At 36.0% G+C, this 16,221-nt stretch overlaps 6 protein-coding genes across 21 annotated transcripts in view; 3 read left to right on the forward strand and 3 right to left on the reverse strand.

Annotated features, from left to right (window-relative positions):
• Positions 1-630: 630 nt before the first annotated feature.
• LOC122398991 (deoxynucleoside kinase) lies at positions 631-2,372 on the forward strand. Of its 3 annotated transcripts, XM_043399278.1 has the most exons (4): positions 631-747; positions 1,224-1,420; positions 1,508-1,757; positions 1,842-2,372. In XM_043399278.1, the coding sequence occupies exons 1-4, from the start codon at positions 735-737 to the stop codon at positions 2,123-2,125; spliced, it is 744 nt and encodes a 247-aa protein (XP_043255213.1). In that variant the 5' UTR covers positions 631-734; the 3' UTR covers positions 2,126-2,372. The 3 variants fall into 3 exon arrangements, with proteins under 3 accessions (XP_043255213.1, XP_043255211.1, XP_043255212.1); XM_043399276.1 differs by having other exon boundaries at positions 1,508-2,372; XM_043399277.1 differs by lacking the exon at positions 631-747 and adding an exon at positions 754-1,119 and having other exon boundaries at positions 1,508-2,372.
• Positions 1,894-4,279, reverse strand: LOC122398992 (protein immune deficiency). The gene is made up of 4 exons (XM_043399279.1): positions 3,169-4,279; positions 2,764-3,074; positions 2,561-2,670; positions 1,894-2,005 (listed from the first exon to the last, which is right to left on the reverse strand). The coding sequence occupies exons 1-4, from the start codon at positions 3,524-3,526 to the stop codon at positions 1,966-1,968; spliced, it is 819 nt and encodes a 272-aa protein (XP_043255214.1). The 5' UTR covers positions 3,527-4,279; the 3' UTR covers positions 1,894-1,965.
• LOC122398990 lies at positions 4,042-6,216 on the forward strand. Its single transcript, XM_043399275.1, has 5 exons — positions 4,042-4,164; positions 4,615-5,099; positions 5,162-5,560; positions 5,667-5,851; positions 5,931-6,216. The coding sequence occupies exons 2-5, from the start codon at positions 4,968-4,970 to the stop codon at positions 6,214-6,216; spliced, it is 1,002 nt and encodes a 333-aa protein (XP_043255210.1). The 5' UTR covers positions 4,042-4,164; positions 4,615-4,967.
• A 136-nt stretch (positions 6,217-6,352) lies between these two features.
• On the forward strand, positions 6,353-13,598 carry LOC122398997 (protein C1orf43 homolog). 4 transcript variants are annotated; one of them, XR_006259237.1, is made up of 5 exons: positions 6,353-6,595; positions 6,783-6,939; positions 7,012-7,231; positions 7,469-7,743; positions 13,285-13,598. XR_006259237.1 is itself a non-coding variant. In XM_043399292.1 (4 exons), exons 1-4 carry the CDS (start codon positions 6,437-6,439, stop codon positions 7,659-7,661), a joined length of 729 nt encoding a protein of 242 aa, XP_043255227.1. In that variant the 5' UTR covers positions 6,353-6,436; the 3' UTR covers positions 7,662-7,783. The 4 variants fall into 4 exon arrangements, 1 of the variants encoding a protein (XP_043255227.1); XR_006259235.1 differs by lacking the exon at positions 13,285-13,598 and adding an exon at positions 7,866-7,974; XR_006259236.1 differs by lacking the exon at positions 13,285-13,598 and adding an exon at positions 7,849-7,929.
• Positions 7,669-12,496, reverse strand: LOC122398996 (focadhesin). 4 transcript variants are annotated; one of them, XM_043399291.1, is made up of 10 exons: positions 12,260-12,496; positions 12,075-12,170; positions 11,866-11,979; positions 11,727-11,795; positions 11,494-11,648; positions 11,227-11,424; positions 10,711-11,159; positions 8,468-10,643; positions 8,072-8,387; positions 7,669-7,963 (listed from the first exon to the last, which is right to left on the reverse strand). In XM_043399291.1, exons 3-10 carry the CDS (start codon positions 11,917-11,919, stop codon positions 7,811-7,813), a joined length of 3,570 nt encoding a protein of 1,189 aa, XP_043255226.1. In that variant the 5' UTR covers positions 11,920-11,979; positions 12,075-12,170; positions 12,260-12,496; the 3' UTR covers positions 7,669-7,810. The 4 variants fall into 4 exon arrangements, with proteins under 4 accessions (XP_043255226.1, XP_043255225.1, XP_043255224.1 ...); XM_043399290.1 differs by having other exon boundaries at positions 12,075-12,496; XM_043399289.1 differs by having other exon boundaries at positions 11,866-12,170; positions 12,260-12,495.
• A 106-nt stretch (positions 13,599-13,704) lies between the features above and the next one.
• Positions 13,705-16,221, reverse strand: part of LOC122398994 (zinc finger protein 608) — a 45,389-nt gene continuing 42,872 nt past the window's right edge. For all 8 annotated transcript variants that reach the window (XR_006259234.1, XM_043399283.1, XM_043399281.1 and 5 more), the window contains one exon: positions 13,705-16,089. Coding sequence is in view for 7 of the 8 variants with exons in the window: in XM_043399283.1 (XP_043255218.1) it covers positions 16,019-16,089 (71 nt within the window). In the remaining variant the exon portion in view is untranslated. The remainder of the gene's footprint in view (positions 16,090-16,221) is intronic.

Below are 16,221 nucleotides of genomic sequence, written 5' to 3' on the forward strand. Positions count from 1 at the left end.
TTCTAAGTCTGTAAAAAGGAAGATTGATCGAACTTTGTTCCATCGGTCTCACTTTGGGTCTTCACTCGCAGCAACCTCCTCGTGGTGAGACCTGGTAATCGGTGTTACCTTTGAAGAACAACTTCTTCATTATGGGTAATGGCCGAGCTAATGGCTGCGAATTTAAAACAATATAAATTTCATTTTTAATCGAAATCAAAATGAAATGTTGTCCAATACTTTTTTCTAGGTATTCGTCAGCTCAACTTCTAGAAATAATTTCAATGAGATAAGTTTTACTTTATTTATTTTCAAAAATCGTATTAATAATATACATATGTGTGCTCATACATGGGAATAAAAAAAAAATTTCTTTTTTTTCAGTAATTAAAATATGATCAGGAGGTCTTAAAACGTGTATTTCCGTAAAATAAATTTTACAAAATTTTTTTTTCATTATGGGTACTTTGCTTATGCGCGCCTACATAGGTCGGAAAGTAAAAATGCCTGGGAAGTCAGAGCGAGAAGGCAAATGTGAGCCTTTCTCTGTCGACTTCCACGAAGCGGTCCGAAATTACTTCGGGCAGCTTCGGAGAATCGAGAAAGAGGGCATGCGTCTGTTTGCATCATTGGTTCGACCGGTTCGAGGTACAACGTTCGACGAATCATACCGTATGATATAAATTACACGTGCATAATACGTAAAATAAACGAGGGAAAAAGGAAAACATATTAATATATTTTATTTGTAAATTATGATGTTTATAAGTGAGTTTGAATTAATCATACAATAACCTTATTATAATTGAAAATATTTAAAAGAGATGTAAGCAGTGCCAAAAGCTCTTGTACCAAACTACTTATCCCCTCTCTAACTAACAATGAAAAACGCGGGATTTGTAGGTACAGTAAAGCAGTGTTATTTATTTCGGCATAATAGTTAAATTAATTGTACAGATGTGATCTTTTAACTGTTCTACTCAAAGTATAATGTATCTGTTCGCATTTACGTGATTTTCTTAAAATCAGAACTCGTTCAAGTGCTTATTTTCGAGGAATTATTAAAATTTCAACCTCTTCGCTTACATCTCCTTCAATTATCTAATTAAAGAGGACTGGCATTTTTAGTTTGTTTGTGTTGTAAATAGTACATACTGTACAAGTTTAAAGGTATTTAAAATCATCAAAGTTGAATAATGAACTGTTTTAAGCTGTACTTCAAATTGTCTATGTTGTTCTTGAAGGTAAATCTTTGGTCACTGTATTAACAAAAATGACTAATCGTAGCAAGTTAATACGTCGACCATTTACGGTATGCATAGAAGGAAATATAGGAAGTGGTAAAACAACATTCATAAGTCATTTTAAAAAATTAAATAATACAACAGTTCTACAAGAACCTGTGGAACTTTGGCAGGATGTAGGTGGAACTAACTTACTAGTAAGTGTTTATAAATTTAATTTCGTTGGCGTCTTATAGTAGTATTAAATAAAATGAAATTAACAAATATGTATTAACAATATTTAGGAATTATTATACACAGAGCCTGCACGTTATTCTTTCTTATTTCAATCCTATGTGCAATTAACAATGTTACAACTTCATACGTACAAAACTCCGTTTCCATATAAAATTATGGAGAGGTCTGTATACAGTGGAATGTGTTTTGTAGAACATATGAAACGTACAAAGATGATGAGCAATGTAGAAGTTATGGTTTTGCAAGATTGGTACGATTGGTGTATAAAAAATGCTAATATAGAAACAGATTTAATAGGTAATACATATTTATGCTTTCGCGGAACAGATGCAAAATACTGCTCCGTACTATTAACCAACTACTACCTTTATTTGAAAACAGTTTATTTAAGAACATCTCCAGAAATTGTGCACCAAAGGATGAAGAAAAGAGCAAGAAAGGAAGAAACTGCTGTATCCTTGGAATACTTGAAGCAAATACATAGCATTCACGACGAATGGCTTTATCATAAGACATTATTTAATGTATCAGCACCAGTTTTAGTCCTGGATGGAAACAAAAATCTTGAAGAGATGTTGGATGAATTTGAAAATTGTAAGAATCATATTTTTAAAAAGAAAGTAGACATAAAACAAGAAGAAAACACCATTGATCTACTACCATAGAGAAGACATTTTTTGTCAGAATTTAAGGCATGTCCGATCGACAAGTGCAATGGCAATGTAAGAGAGTTCGGTCTTCAATTTATATTGAATTCTAAATATAATATTAATTAAATTTTATACGTATATTAAAAAAGAAAGTGTATGTAAATATAGTAAGATAAAAATATCCAAACATGTAGTTTAAATTTTTCAGGTAACTGTAAATACTATTTTTATTTTTATTATATAACGAAAATGTATAAAAACTATTAATATACTATTAACTATCTTGTATATAGTGCTTTACTACAGAGACAGTTTTTTTTGTTCAGTAAATAAATGCAATAATACATCTAAATAAAAAATTGTCAAGCAAAACATGATTTCCTTATGCTTTTCTAGCTAATGTGTACAATTAAAAGATATTAAGCTGAATCCTTATGAGCGAAAACTAACCGTTCTACGCAATCATATTCCTGGCAAGTCCATAACAGATTTATCAAATTCCCGATTTCTGCGTCTTTCGTGTTAGCTTGTTTCCAATCAAGAAATATCTGATAAATTACCTGGAAAAAGAACCTCGTTGAAAGACAATAATTAGTAGGATATATTTATAGGATATAAATTTAATATTGCAACAGAGAAATAGTTTAATTTACTTCACTTATTCCTCTGGACCTATAATTCTCTTCAAATTGTTCGATTTGACCGTCCGAATATAACAGCCTTCTGGCAACGTCTTTCCAGCCGCGTCCAACGTGAGTTTTAATAATAAATATATCGTTCAATGTAATTTCCTTGGTACAAGCGCATAAACGTTCTACCTCCACGGGCATTTCTCTTATCTTTGATTTCGACCATGATTCTTCCGCCGATGCGGCACTTTTTGTAGGAAATTTGCAAATATAATTGGTCGTCGAGCCAATTTGCACTCCGTTTGAATTAACTATGTTGTAATTGACAACATGTGCTGCGAAAAAATTAACGTTTAGATATTTACTGTTTCGACACGAAGAAGCGCCAAGTATGTAGTGTGCAGCTACAATTTCATTGCGTGTACTTACAATACCTATGTTGTTTCGGTTTCATTTTTGTTTTAACATTCGGTCTCGTATGCTGTTTCGCATCGGTCGCCGAAGATTTTATGTCATCAAAGTTTTCCTCTGTCTTGGAAGAACGAGTATTCGTAGGTGCTGCATCGTTTGGCAAACATTTCTTTTCGTCCGATGCTGTTTTATTGTTTCGTTCGAATTGTAATTCCGACGCGACAGGCACAAACGTCGATTCCACGTTGGTTCTGTCATTTGCATCGTTTGGGTTTACGTTATGCGTATTTCCTGAGATTTCTATTCGTGGCGGCTCGGGTATCGCATCGGTCGTTAACATATGAAATCTACGATATAATTTCGAAAATATCGGCATTTTTCTCCACGATCATTTGTTGCTATAAAAAAATTCCTGCACGTTATCTCTGTCCCTTGTTTTAATTTCTTTAACTACAAAACCTTGCGTTATCCACACTCCGATATCCAATATTCGTTTACACGCACATTATGCATTGTACAAGGTATTGCATTGTCTTTGGCCAACCTGTGTGCATATCGAAACTTTTTCTTCAAAATATATGTCAATTGCGATAACAGTAAGTTTCTTGAGACTTTTACAATCGAGCAAACGTACGTTTTCCAATAATAAATACGCTACGCGTCACACTGACATCGTCTGGAATACAAAAGTTTATGCAAATAATCACGTATTAATCACGTGTTTCGTCATCTGCGAGGGGAAAAAATGAAAATTGAAGAAACACGGATCAAACGAATTCTAGTACGGTTGAAAAATTTGTGTATCGCGCTTGATACTCGACGACCTCGCGACGATCTGGGTTTTCCACTAATTAAACCAGTTTTGCATTTATGGAAACAATACCATGTACTGTTGTTATGTATGTACATATACGCATTAATGAGCAAGCTACATACATGACGAATACTTGAAATACTTTAAGCTAAATTCCATCCATATGCTTTTTGCTTTCTACTTAAATATTCTTACAAAAAGTACGTTTGCAACAGGTTGCCATGAATCATGCCAGACTCTAAGAAATACATATACAATGTAAAATTCACTGATCACGGTGCATTAAAACGATTTAAAGTAAATATTCGCTTGTAAAATTTATACCTCGAAAGAGGATGTTGTATTTTACTTAATACATATATGTAACCTTTCTGATTTAAAATATTTTAATTCGTTTCCTGTTAAAACAATTGAAGAGAATTGTGATCCTTTGATTTGACGTAAACTCCCGAATATCGTATTGCTCGATGTTCACTCTATCACTCCGACGTTAACCTCTCGACTATCATCGCGATTCTATGATACACATCGCTTGAATTGTCAGAAAGTGACGTCTAGCGTATTTTACGTCGTACGGCCTATTGAAAATTAACTTGATCTTAACAATTTATCTTGCATATTACTACATTCTTGCTTTTCATCCCTAATAGGTCAGATCAAATGGACCTGTATATGTATACATACATATGTATGTAGGTACTTGTAACAGTCATGCTATTATCTCACGTTCTTTTATGAATTTCTCGATCTTTAACATTGCACAAAACTTTTAAAATACAAGATTTGATCATTATGGGAAATTCGGTGCTTCTTTTCGATCATGTGAATCACGAATTAAATTTACTTGAAATTTTAGAACTATTGACTTGTAATTTTTATCTTAAATGTTAATTTCAAACGAAAAACGATCATACATGAATTAGTTCTTGGTATTTGCAAATCTAAAAACATACGAAAAGTATTCCTTACATTTGTCCATATATAGGGAGTTATTATTAAAAATATGAACCAAAATAAAGTTTTAAAAGACCATACATTGTCAGAATATACCATAGAAAAGTTAAAAGTAATTAAGGAAAAATTAAAGGATGATATAATCCAGGCTGATCCTCTATGGAACATTGTAAGAGGGAAGGTTGGTATCTATCGATGAAAATGAAAAATAAAATCAATAATATGCAACAATGTAAATTTTAGAAGGAAGAAGAAATGTACACAAGCGAAGAAGAAATTACAGATGAGAGCAGCAAAGATGATAACGCTTCGTCCATGATACTCGATGATATCGAACCGTCTACTCAATTTTATTTTACGCAATTGGAAAAAAATTTTGATCAAACAGAGAAACAGACAACTACGCAAAAGTCTGATATTGTAGAATGTCTTTTTGAAGGATTAGAGTGTTCTAATGGAAAATTAGATCTAAATCAATTAGAGAATTTAGTAGACGAAGAACTTGTGGATGTAGTTTGTCAATTAAAAAAGAAATTGAGTATAACGGGTGCTTATAATTTTTGTTGTTCCATGAATAATATGACTTTAGAACAACAAATGAAATATATAGCAATTTTTCTCAGTCATTTGTTACTACCAAAGGTAACGGTTCGATAATAAATAATTTAACTTTGTATCTGTAAGGACTAGATGATCAAAGATTTTTGCACTGTAAAAACAAATTGACGTTATTCAATCACTTTTGTAGATAATTGCTCTAGAAGAACCATCAAGGTTACTATTATCTGTTATCGTAGAATGTGTCCAAAAGTTTCCGGATGATGTTCAGAAATTCATTTTTATTCCTCTACTAAATGTTGATTTAAAAGAAGTAACAATCGTTAATGCTATAGCAAATGCTTTTGAACCTCGAAGAAACATTGTTCTAATTACGTGGGTATTTGGACTACTATTATTTCTCTACATTTTAATGTATTTTACTATATTAACGAATGGTGATTATTTTTCATAGGGAATATTTATCTCATGCAAAAGAACTCAAGTCCTGGCATCTTCCCATTCTACACAATTTAATATTTATTAAAACGGATATTGTGACGAATGATAAACTCGTAAAACTATTGTCACAGAAAGCACTTGATTTTGCTAAGGAGAAAAATTTTGGAAAACTTGTATTATCGTTCGTAAAAGTAAACACAAATTTCTCAGAGCAGCAAAAGTATTTATTATGGGAAATAGCTAATATAAATCAAACATTGTTTAAGAGACCCATAAAAAATATTTTAAAAACTTTGTAGTTTGTATGTGCTTTTTGTACACCTTTCTCTTTAGTTTTCAGAAATTGTAAATTTCAAAAAATTGTATTTTTAATAAATTGCATTTTTTGTAAATGGTGGAATATTTTTCTTTGTTCTTTGCAATTCGAATATTTGAAATATGAAATGAAATGTAGCGCGTACGTACACACTTGAGAAATGCATTCGTATATGGATTTAGTCGAATGTATGCAACGTAAACATGACCGAGGAGCTGTCTGGCGTGACAATAGTGGTATTTATTGCAGCTGGAGTATTAACGATGTTATTGCTATTCATTTTTGCAAAACGACAAATTATGAGATTTACTTTACGATCGCGTCGTGGCCCTCATATTCCTATTGGACACGATGCAAGAAAGGTACGATTTGTTTATAAAGGTTATATCGTATATAACATTTCTATCAACAGTTATCAAATTTAATTTATGGAAATAAATGACACAACATTTAATTGTTTTTTACTTTCCACGATAATGATTCAATCCATGCATGAAAGTTCTGTATGTATGCATATTGATAGATTAACGTACTTTTTCTATTATTTAGTCGCTCAAGAAAGAGATTGAAAGGCGAATAGAAGTAATACCAAGAATTCAGTATGAACCGCAACTTATTAGCGATCCACGATTTATCGTGACGCCTAAAACACAGGTTCCACCTCATTATTACAGATTAAAAGTAGTAGATGATGTTAAATCTTTGGGTAACTATGTTTATGAATTTATTATGACGATCTAATGTTTTCAGCATATAAATTTATAAACTGTTTATGTAGAAGCTGAAATCAGTAAATACGATAATTTTCTAAAAAGGCATCCAACTGAAAATTTGAGGGCGTATTTGCTTTCTACATTAGCTCCTCCATTGAATGGAAATGGACAACGGTTGATTCATCAATTTTGTGATTTGTATGAACATGCAAGACACGATCCAACAGAATTTGGGGACGAGGAGTATCAAGTATATACAAGATTGTTTCTTAAATTAATGGATTCGTAAGTATCGTCAAAAATTAAAATACATTGTTTTGAGAAGAAATCCGATGAAAAAACCACAGATCTTATTTTTCATAAATTAATAAGACACGAAGAACGACGATGCTTCTGTTGTTGCTTAAAGTAATTATGATAAAAAACGTGCAAAATTATTGAAATTATATGCTTGCACGCGACCGTCAAGGGATGGACGATTAAAGGGTTTAATTTCTATGGTAATTTAATTGTTTTTTTTAGAGCTCGTTTATTAAAATCGTATCCGAGCAGTAGAAAATCTAGTCCAAGTCGTACGCCCATAAAGAAAAATGTTGAAACGAAACGGAATATATTAGAACCTCGGATGAAATTGCCGGAAGACCAAACGTTAACTGGATCTCGCCCCAACACATTAACAGTTATGACTTTGGACAATAGCGAGACATCCGTTTAGCATTATGAAAAGTGTCACATACAACATATGTGACGACATATCTGTTCGTAACTGCCGACCACGGTGTCATATGACATTACATGTAAGTGAAATACTACTTTTCCACTTTTTCCAATAATACATTACACGTTCATTTTTCATTTATAATTTTATATTTCTATTTGAGTCTTAATGGATAAATATTTAGTCCATACATCTTTATAGTATGGATTGTGCCTCAAGCAAATCAACGAGCGATCAAATGTAAATTTATACATATTAGGAACAGTACTTGTTCTCGTGTAGTTTAACCATTCCATGATCTGAAAAGTATAATACAGAAAAGATTTGTTACGATTCCTTTTTCGAGGAATGGTCTTGAAACTTGTACAATGTACAATGTACGAATAATTGTAAATAATTGTAAATACCTGTGGAATTGTATGCTTCCATTCTTGTCTGTCGGAAAGGATTGCGAGAGCTTGAGGAAATAGTTTTGCTTGGACATTTTCCGATGTAATTAATACATCTTGTTTCATTAACATACAATCTATACCGGACAAACTGATAATGGCTACGAATAAAACATTACAAAAAAATTCTATTTTATTACTGTGATTTGAGGGTGATTCCACCAACAGTCCTTGAATCTGAGTCATGAAATCTATGATCCAATTTGTAGTGCATTTTTCAAATTGCAGTTTAGCGTACACCCTCTGTACAGTCTCGAGAAAATATGTTTGTATGCTTCAATAGACGTAATAAAATTTATTTTTATTTCTATCATTTAACAGTTAAATAATAAAATCTAATAATAATAATCTCACCTAGATATAAATGTAGTTTCATCGATGACCTCGTTCAACCACATTAAGAGAGATTCAAAACGTTTCTCTAGAGCCAATTTGGCTTTAATTGCGATAGCGTTTCTTAATTTATTGTGCGTTATGTCCCACCATACTTTAGGAGACGTCATCCTTTCTAAATAATTTGTTGGCAATTCTAAGGCTGCTGTAAAATAGGATTCGAAACGATTGTGCGTTAAATCTATCTTATCCGATAGATTTTCCAAAAGACTAGGAAGCAGTGCAGAGTTTCCGTCGTGTACCTTGTTGTTTTTTATGGTTCGAGCGTACGAGGACATAATAGAACAGAACGCATTTATGGCATTTTCATCGTCGTAACTAATTTTTTCAGTTACATATTCTAATGTGGTTTCTAAAAACGGTTTTATGCTATTCGGTGGCATGGTTTCACACAAATCTTCGAGACAGGAATATAATAGAAGGTACTCGTTGCTTTTCAAAACGGAATCCGATTCAGCAACAGACTTATACATTAATAGATAATTTTCTACTAAAGCTTTGGCTGACGAAGACGTGCTTGCTTGATGACATCCGATGAAAAGAACATATTTTTTAGCGTCGGGAGATATATCGACAGTGTCGTTGAGAAAACTCCAATTTATATTCGGTAGCGGTTTCGGATATCTGTGAGCAAATATTCGCAAGCATTCTATAATAATACGATGATTGTTGGCACTAGATTTGTCGGCGCGTCTTAAAAATTCGCCGATCGTTCGTATTACGCTTTTTTCTGGTAAATATTTGAAATTTTGCGGGTCACCTTGCGGCCAGTGGTAAATTCCTGTTCGGAAGCCGCTTACTTCTTCGGTGATGAAAGAAATCAAAAGTTCTCCGGCCGCCGATAAAGCCGCTTTGTTTACTTTCTGAAGCATCGCGATCCAACAGGAACCTGGTATGTACGAGAGTACATCCTCTGGTTTCTTAATTTCATCGAGTGGAGTGGTAGCGTGTGCTGCCGGCAATACAAGATGGCATCTGAATATCTCTGGTAATGTTTTTAGAGGAATATGCTCGATGCGAAAGGAACTGAGCGCATTAAGCGCAGCCTTAATAACTCTTACATCGTTGTACGTGACGTATTTCCACAGATTCGTTATGATATCGTCGATCAATTCATCGTATTCTTTTACGGATTGAGAAGATGGATAGGAAGTCACGTCACCGAACAGTTCGCAAAGACTTTCCAAAACAATGGTACGCTTCTCTTTTTCCATTTTCGGAGCCAACACCTTCCAGGTGGAAAAAATGTCCGTTATGGAAGCTTTGCAGAGAGCAGAAATACTTTGAAGAGTAAGCGCGCTTGCTGTTCCACCGTTTGTATCCGTGGAGCGATTTAATATTTGCGATAACAATGGCACTAGCGCTTCCCCGTGTTCAGGATGATTTTCACAAATATATTTCATGGCTCTTGCGCAAGTTGCATTCGAATACCAGGAATGATCGTTTTTCATTAAACGAATTATGGCGGGTGAAACGAACCTGTAACATCTTGGTTCTTTCCTCAATGTCTTCAGATATAATTCGATCGTGAAATATTTTAATTGTTTCTCGCCTTTTAATAACGTGTCCAGTGTGTGAATAACGATCGGAAAGTTTTCTTTCATAGTTACAAGTTCTGGTAAGACGTGTAGTAAATACTTGGATTCTGTACTGTTTCTAGACTTGATCAATTTATGTAAAACCAAGGATAATAAGTGCGATTCGAAACTTTTTCTTTTAACGCTGATATCAACAAGCACCTCGCAACATAGCTCGACTACTTCTGAATTGGTTGTTTGTAAAAAGAGGCCAGACAACAATAGTTTACATTTAGTTTTTAAATCGATCGGTATGTGCGACATATTCTTCAACCAGGATAAAATATCGTTTGAATTCCAGACATTTAGGTAACGCACAATCTCCACGTAAAATTGAACGTAAGAATCGGAACAAGCAAACGTTTCGAAAATTTTACTCGTGAACACGGTATCGTCGCTCGTGGATTGTGGCTCGATAAAAGTTCTCTTGGTTAAATTTGTCGCCATATCCAAAGCATCGGAACATAGTACCGACGGGTATGCCATCCACTTCAAAATGGATGCTTTCAGAGTATTAAAAAATATACAGTTGTATGACATTTTGATCGTTATCGTCATGCCTGTAACATAATTTAACAAAAATTTCCGAGGAAAACTTAAACTACTTCTTGTGTTTAAAATACTTACATATTTGCAAAGCTTTATACAGGTAAATGGCAGGGCATATAGTAATTATTTCTGCCATAAGTGCTAACATAAGATTTCCTATGTGAATATTGCATCGATCTATAATATTGGATAACATGTAAAAATTTGGTTCTGGATCCGATCCGTATTTTAACAGTCGTAAAGTCAAAGATGCGATCATTGGCATTAAAGCAGTACAATATTCTACATCCTTCTCTAACAGTGCTTTTTCAGTAAGCTCTAAAATTCTGTTGTTTGTATTAACGACAACGCAATTTTCGGTTGTGCATGACCAGAGTAAAACTTCTGTCCGCAAGCGTACACCGTGTTTTGACTCGATTAAAAGTTGCCAAACTGGTTGCAAACAGCAATCCAACGAATTCAGAGAAGGATTACATAGAACATACAGAAATACAGGGCGCAACATTTCTATACCGTTTTCTCTAATTCTGAAATATACTTAGACTTTTAGTACATATGCATATACACTGTATACACATATATCTCTATACATACTGTGGATCCCTGTGATTCGTGACAAACGTTATTTGATTTAATACAGTTTTCCAATTACATTTATCTTGATTTAAAATAATTATGAACGGATGTTGCGGCGCGTAAAGATTAAACGGATACATAGTTTTTTCCCCCTTATTGTGCTTTAGATCCAACATTAATAAGCGACCGATAGCTATGGATGCAACCGCATAATTTCTAAACCATATAGTACATTTATTATAAAGTAAAAAAGGTTAAGAAACATCTTAAACGATATTTATATACTTTATAGAAAAAAGGCTCGATGCAAAGGTGGACAGAGCTTCGCTAATGTCCCATAATCCATTTTCAACTAGCGTAATTAATGCCTGACAAACGGATAAGCTAAGCACGTTGTCCGTACTATCTCGCTTTATCGATAACAGTTTAAACTCTGCTATCTATAAGAAACAGTAATATTAACAGAACGTAAGAATAAAATTGTTTTTACGGTAATTCCTAGGATTACAGTTCTTTACGTTTGTAACGGGGTTTGTGATTTGATCGTTTCTCTTTTTCTTGATCGAATCGATGAGTTTCGATATTGCCTGTGAACAAAACGAAAATGTAGCATTGCAATAAGAATAAATTGTTTACGACAAAAAGCGAAGAACTCACGTGCGATATCAAAACAGGATCTTTCGATTCCAATTTGTATTCTATCTCGTCCATTTTATACGAGTAATGTGTAAAAGCCTCGGTCGAAGCTCCTTTTCCGTGATTTAATTATACCTTATCACGTACGTAATTACTATTCTTTCGCATGGCAGAATGTTAGATATTTTTCGAAAAACAAATGTTTTGGATATGAAACATAACCTACTTACGTACTTACATGTATGTACATATGTACATACAATCTGTCCTATGATATCGTTTTATTATTTCTATACGGAGAAAATAAGCTTCGAGGTAGTATTAATCTGTAAGGTAAAGATTTTAAACTTGATGCATATTACTCTTGGCACGATACAAAACTATGTACAATTAGGATACGCATATATGTATGTACCTCGCGATACCGTCTGTAACTGAATCCTTTGTCCATCGACATACAATGAAACGTATTTAATATTTCGGTTTAGAATGTTGAAAAAATTGTAAAATTTTGTAAATGATTTGTAAAAATAACTAACAAAGTTAGAGAGATTGGAATACGTTTGTTACACACTGGTGAACATGATATCTCAAGATCTAATATATCGATTGATTTCAAATTTGGAGGGAAACTTCAGCAAACGTGTTTTTATCATCCGAACTATAGATTTTTACTTCTCTCTAGTTCATGTCATAACTACACACTTTTTGACAAAGGTATTTACTTTCCTATCTTTGTGTGATCGGCAAAACGGTTTGTAATCGTGTCTGCCAAGGTGAGATTTTTCTTTCAGCACCTATGCTAAGAGACTTTTGTGTTATTTTTACTTGAGAAAAATACTACGTATACTCGAAACATCGGTAAATATACGTGAGTAATCCCAATGCAAAGCAGTCTACGGTTTTCTCTTTAAAAAAATAATAGATTTAAATGAGAGAAACGCGTTGCAGGGCAGCAGTAACGATCGAGTATACCATATAGTGAGATTTTTCAATATATTTATTCGTATGGACAAGTTGGAGCATAGTGCACAATATATTTAATATATAGTAGTCCGAGGAAGGGGATCAGAGTACATTCTGGAGTTTGAACACAATATCTTACAATTTAACGACAAGATGCCTGCGTTTCTGTACTTGCTTTCTGTACGTAATGTTACTCGTATATTCATATATTCGAAGTGTATAATATATAAAGCGCAACGACTCACTATTTTTATCATTCTAAAAAAAAGGAAACGAGAATACGGGTCCTTGTTTATTACATTACGTTATATTTCAGTCCGCCATATGTTGTCGTTTAGTTTACTCGTTCGAGGATTTTTCGCAATTAATTATGCAACATCGTGGCAAATACGTAGTACACGCTAGAGTATATCCTTAGTCCGGAAGTTGTCTCCGATCGTTAATTACAATTTGTTATCTCGTTCACGCTTGCAGGGGGAGCCGAATTGTACGAGAGACCGGGAACAATGACTTGACAAAAATGGAAGTGTAAAGAAACGAAACAAGAATGACACACCTTGGAGGAAAAAGGTCGGTCGTCGGTCGTCGGTCGTCGTTCCGTAGTCGTAACGAATTTCAACGTGTACGTCCCGAAGAAGAGGAGGAGAGTGTTTTGCATGCATGTAACGCACAGCTAAACTGTCTAGGCGTTTTACGACGAAGCTCAGTTACAGTATACGACGGGGGTTACATTAATATTGGACAAAGTTTGCGAAACGGCGAATAAAACGATCTACAGCAATCGACGATCGGAGGCAGCCCCTTTTTCTTCTTGTAATTAGCGATTAACGATCTATATTAAATTTCGTTTAAAAGCAAATACACTTTACAGCCTATACAATCCGTATAACGTCGTCTTCCCATTATATTTTTTCTCGATTTATCCGTTTTTCTCCGTTCATTGTTTCTACACGAGTTTTACGTTTGCGGAGAGCGCAGGGCAGGTCCAGGTACTTAGGCTATCTGCATATTTTCACAAAAATTCGTCAAGATCGTCCGTCTTCTTTTGCTCTCTTTTCGCGTCTCGTATGTTTTTTTATAAAAATCACAGCACAGCACCAGCATTTTACTTTTAAAGCCTGCCCGTTTCTCTTTCGAAACGTCTCATTAAAACTGAGACGACAATATCCCGCGTTTCTCTGCATTTCTCGGTCAAAAAACGAATCGCCATTGTTACTCGAATTAAAACAACCAACGCCTTGCTCTTTGTTTTTTTTTCTTTTTGTTTTTCTTTTTGTTTTATTTGGCATTCTGCGACACTATGCACGGCACGATAAAACTATTTCTCGGATTCTTGGCAACGCGCGTTTCACCGATCGTTCGTACCACGCTTCCATCTCTCATCGATACAATAATAAAATAATGTAACCGATAATTGTTAATGAATAATCGTAATAAAAGATACAATAATAATAATCGTTACTGAACTAACGTTAGGTAGTTGTCAGGATACTATGCGCGTGTACCACGGCGGCATTAGTATATACCTAATAGCATTTTTTTTCCTTCCTTTTCTCGTTAAATAGTCTTATCCGTTTTGTCTTTCCGCTCGTATCTCTCTCTCTCACGCTTTCTCCCGTTCGTTATTACTCTCTTTCTCCGTCTCCGTCTCTCTCACATACTCTCTCTTTATATTCACACACCACTAACTACCGTTATTTTTAGTAAACAAACAGCATTCTAGCGTATTCAATGTACAATCATCTACCGCCGCGTTAATCGTTATTTAGAATCCTGATTTCTTCTCTCGCTTACACCGTTCTGCGAGACAAGTATCTTTGCATTATCTCTCTCTCTCTCTCTCTCTCTCTCTCTCTCTCTCTCTCTCTCTTCCTTACTCACACTCCCGTTTCGCTTTCGCTTCTCTTTTTTTCGTTTTTCTGTTTTCTTTTTTTTCCATTTTTTTTAAATCCTTTTTTCTTTGATAATCGTCACTGACACATGCATCAAATCGTGTCGTCCGTCCCGTGTGTTCGCACAATTTCTCTACAAAAAAATGTCGAGTCTGCGGTGCTCGTCGCAATTCTTCGGTTTTTTTTTTTACAATAAAATACAACGATCTATAATTTCACCGTTATGCGCAAAACGTCCGTCGTTCGAACATTCGTCGCATACGAGCGAAACACACGCACACGCGTCGTTTCCCATTCCCACGCGCGCTCTCCTAAGTTTCTACGTGCGATAAAAACGTTGCTTCGGGGAAGTAGTCGCGGGCAAAGATCTTCGGTGCTTCCTAGGCGGTACGATTTTACTTCGAAATCCTCTTTTCTCGCGCGGGGGGAAGGGGGGAGGGGGGGGGGGGGGGGGGCAGTCGGTCCGAAAACGAGATCGCCTCTAGCGACTTTCCGGGCGTCCGAACCCAGTCCACTTTGCGGAAGAACGATCCGTGCTCTCCCGGATATATGTATATGTACATCGAAAGTCGCTAGCATACGTCCTAAATTCGTGCAACAAATCGCATTCGCGCGAACGAATCGACGCACGCGTCTTGGTTCTCCGTTTCCGGGTCGTGGTCGTCGCTTACGGTCTACAATCGCTACTCTTTTTTTCCGTTTTTTTTTTTTACCGTGGAAACGATCGACGGTGTCTTTTCACTCTCGTTTCCCGGGCACCTTCTGCGTTTCCGACGCGGAACGATCGTCCCCCGACGCAGAGTTTACAATGTTCGATCCTTCCGAAATCTGTCCCACTCTGTATCGCGCGCAACGATTACTCTAAACGCGATCGATTAATTTTTTTTTTTTTTGTCAAAAGAGTAGCGTCGAGCGTTTCCCGAGAGCCGATGAACGTTCGTCGATTCGAACGCGTCGCTGTGCCCTCTCGGTCCTGCTCGCGAGATGAAGGAATATACGTATATCTCGATGGTAGAAGAGGCGCGTAGGCTGGCGGGCCGTGGCTGGCGGGCCGTGGCTGGCGGGCCGTGGTTGGCAGATGATGGCTGGACGATGGCCGTCGAGCAATCGATGGTGCGTTAACGAAGAGGTAGCAGGCTCGAATTAGTTGGCATATGCTTGCTGCCATCCTAGGATTGCCTGCCAGCGGTGGCAGAGTGCGGATGTCCCGCAGCGGTCGCGGCGCTGACCGATGGCGGATGATGAGGCGTGTGGTGAGTTTGTGCGGAGGTGGGTCCGGTCGTTCCGGCAGCTAGTACGGGACCGGGGGCCGCGGGTCACTTGGGCGGGAATGGCGAGATCACCGATGCGGCTACCGCGGCGGCCTGCTGACTCGCCAGCATTGCCGCTGTAACACACACAGACAGATACCGAGCCCATTAATTCGTTTCCTCTGATCGTTGTTAACGGAGCGCGTGAAAACCGGTGACCTTTTCTGGATTTCGTCCGACTCGACTCGAGCGAACGAAATCCAGTATCT

The sequence above is a fragment of the Colletes gigas genome, unplaced genomic scaffold (assembly GCF_013123115.1).
Source record: "Colletes gigas isolate AHSC1104 unplaced genomic scaffold, ASM1312311v1 Colletes_gigas_Sc00012, whole genome shotgun sequence".
NCBI lineage: Eukaryota > Metazoa > Arthropoda > Insecta > Hymenoptera > Colletidae > Colletes > Colletes gigas.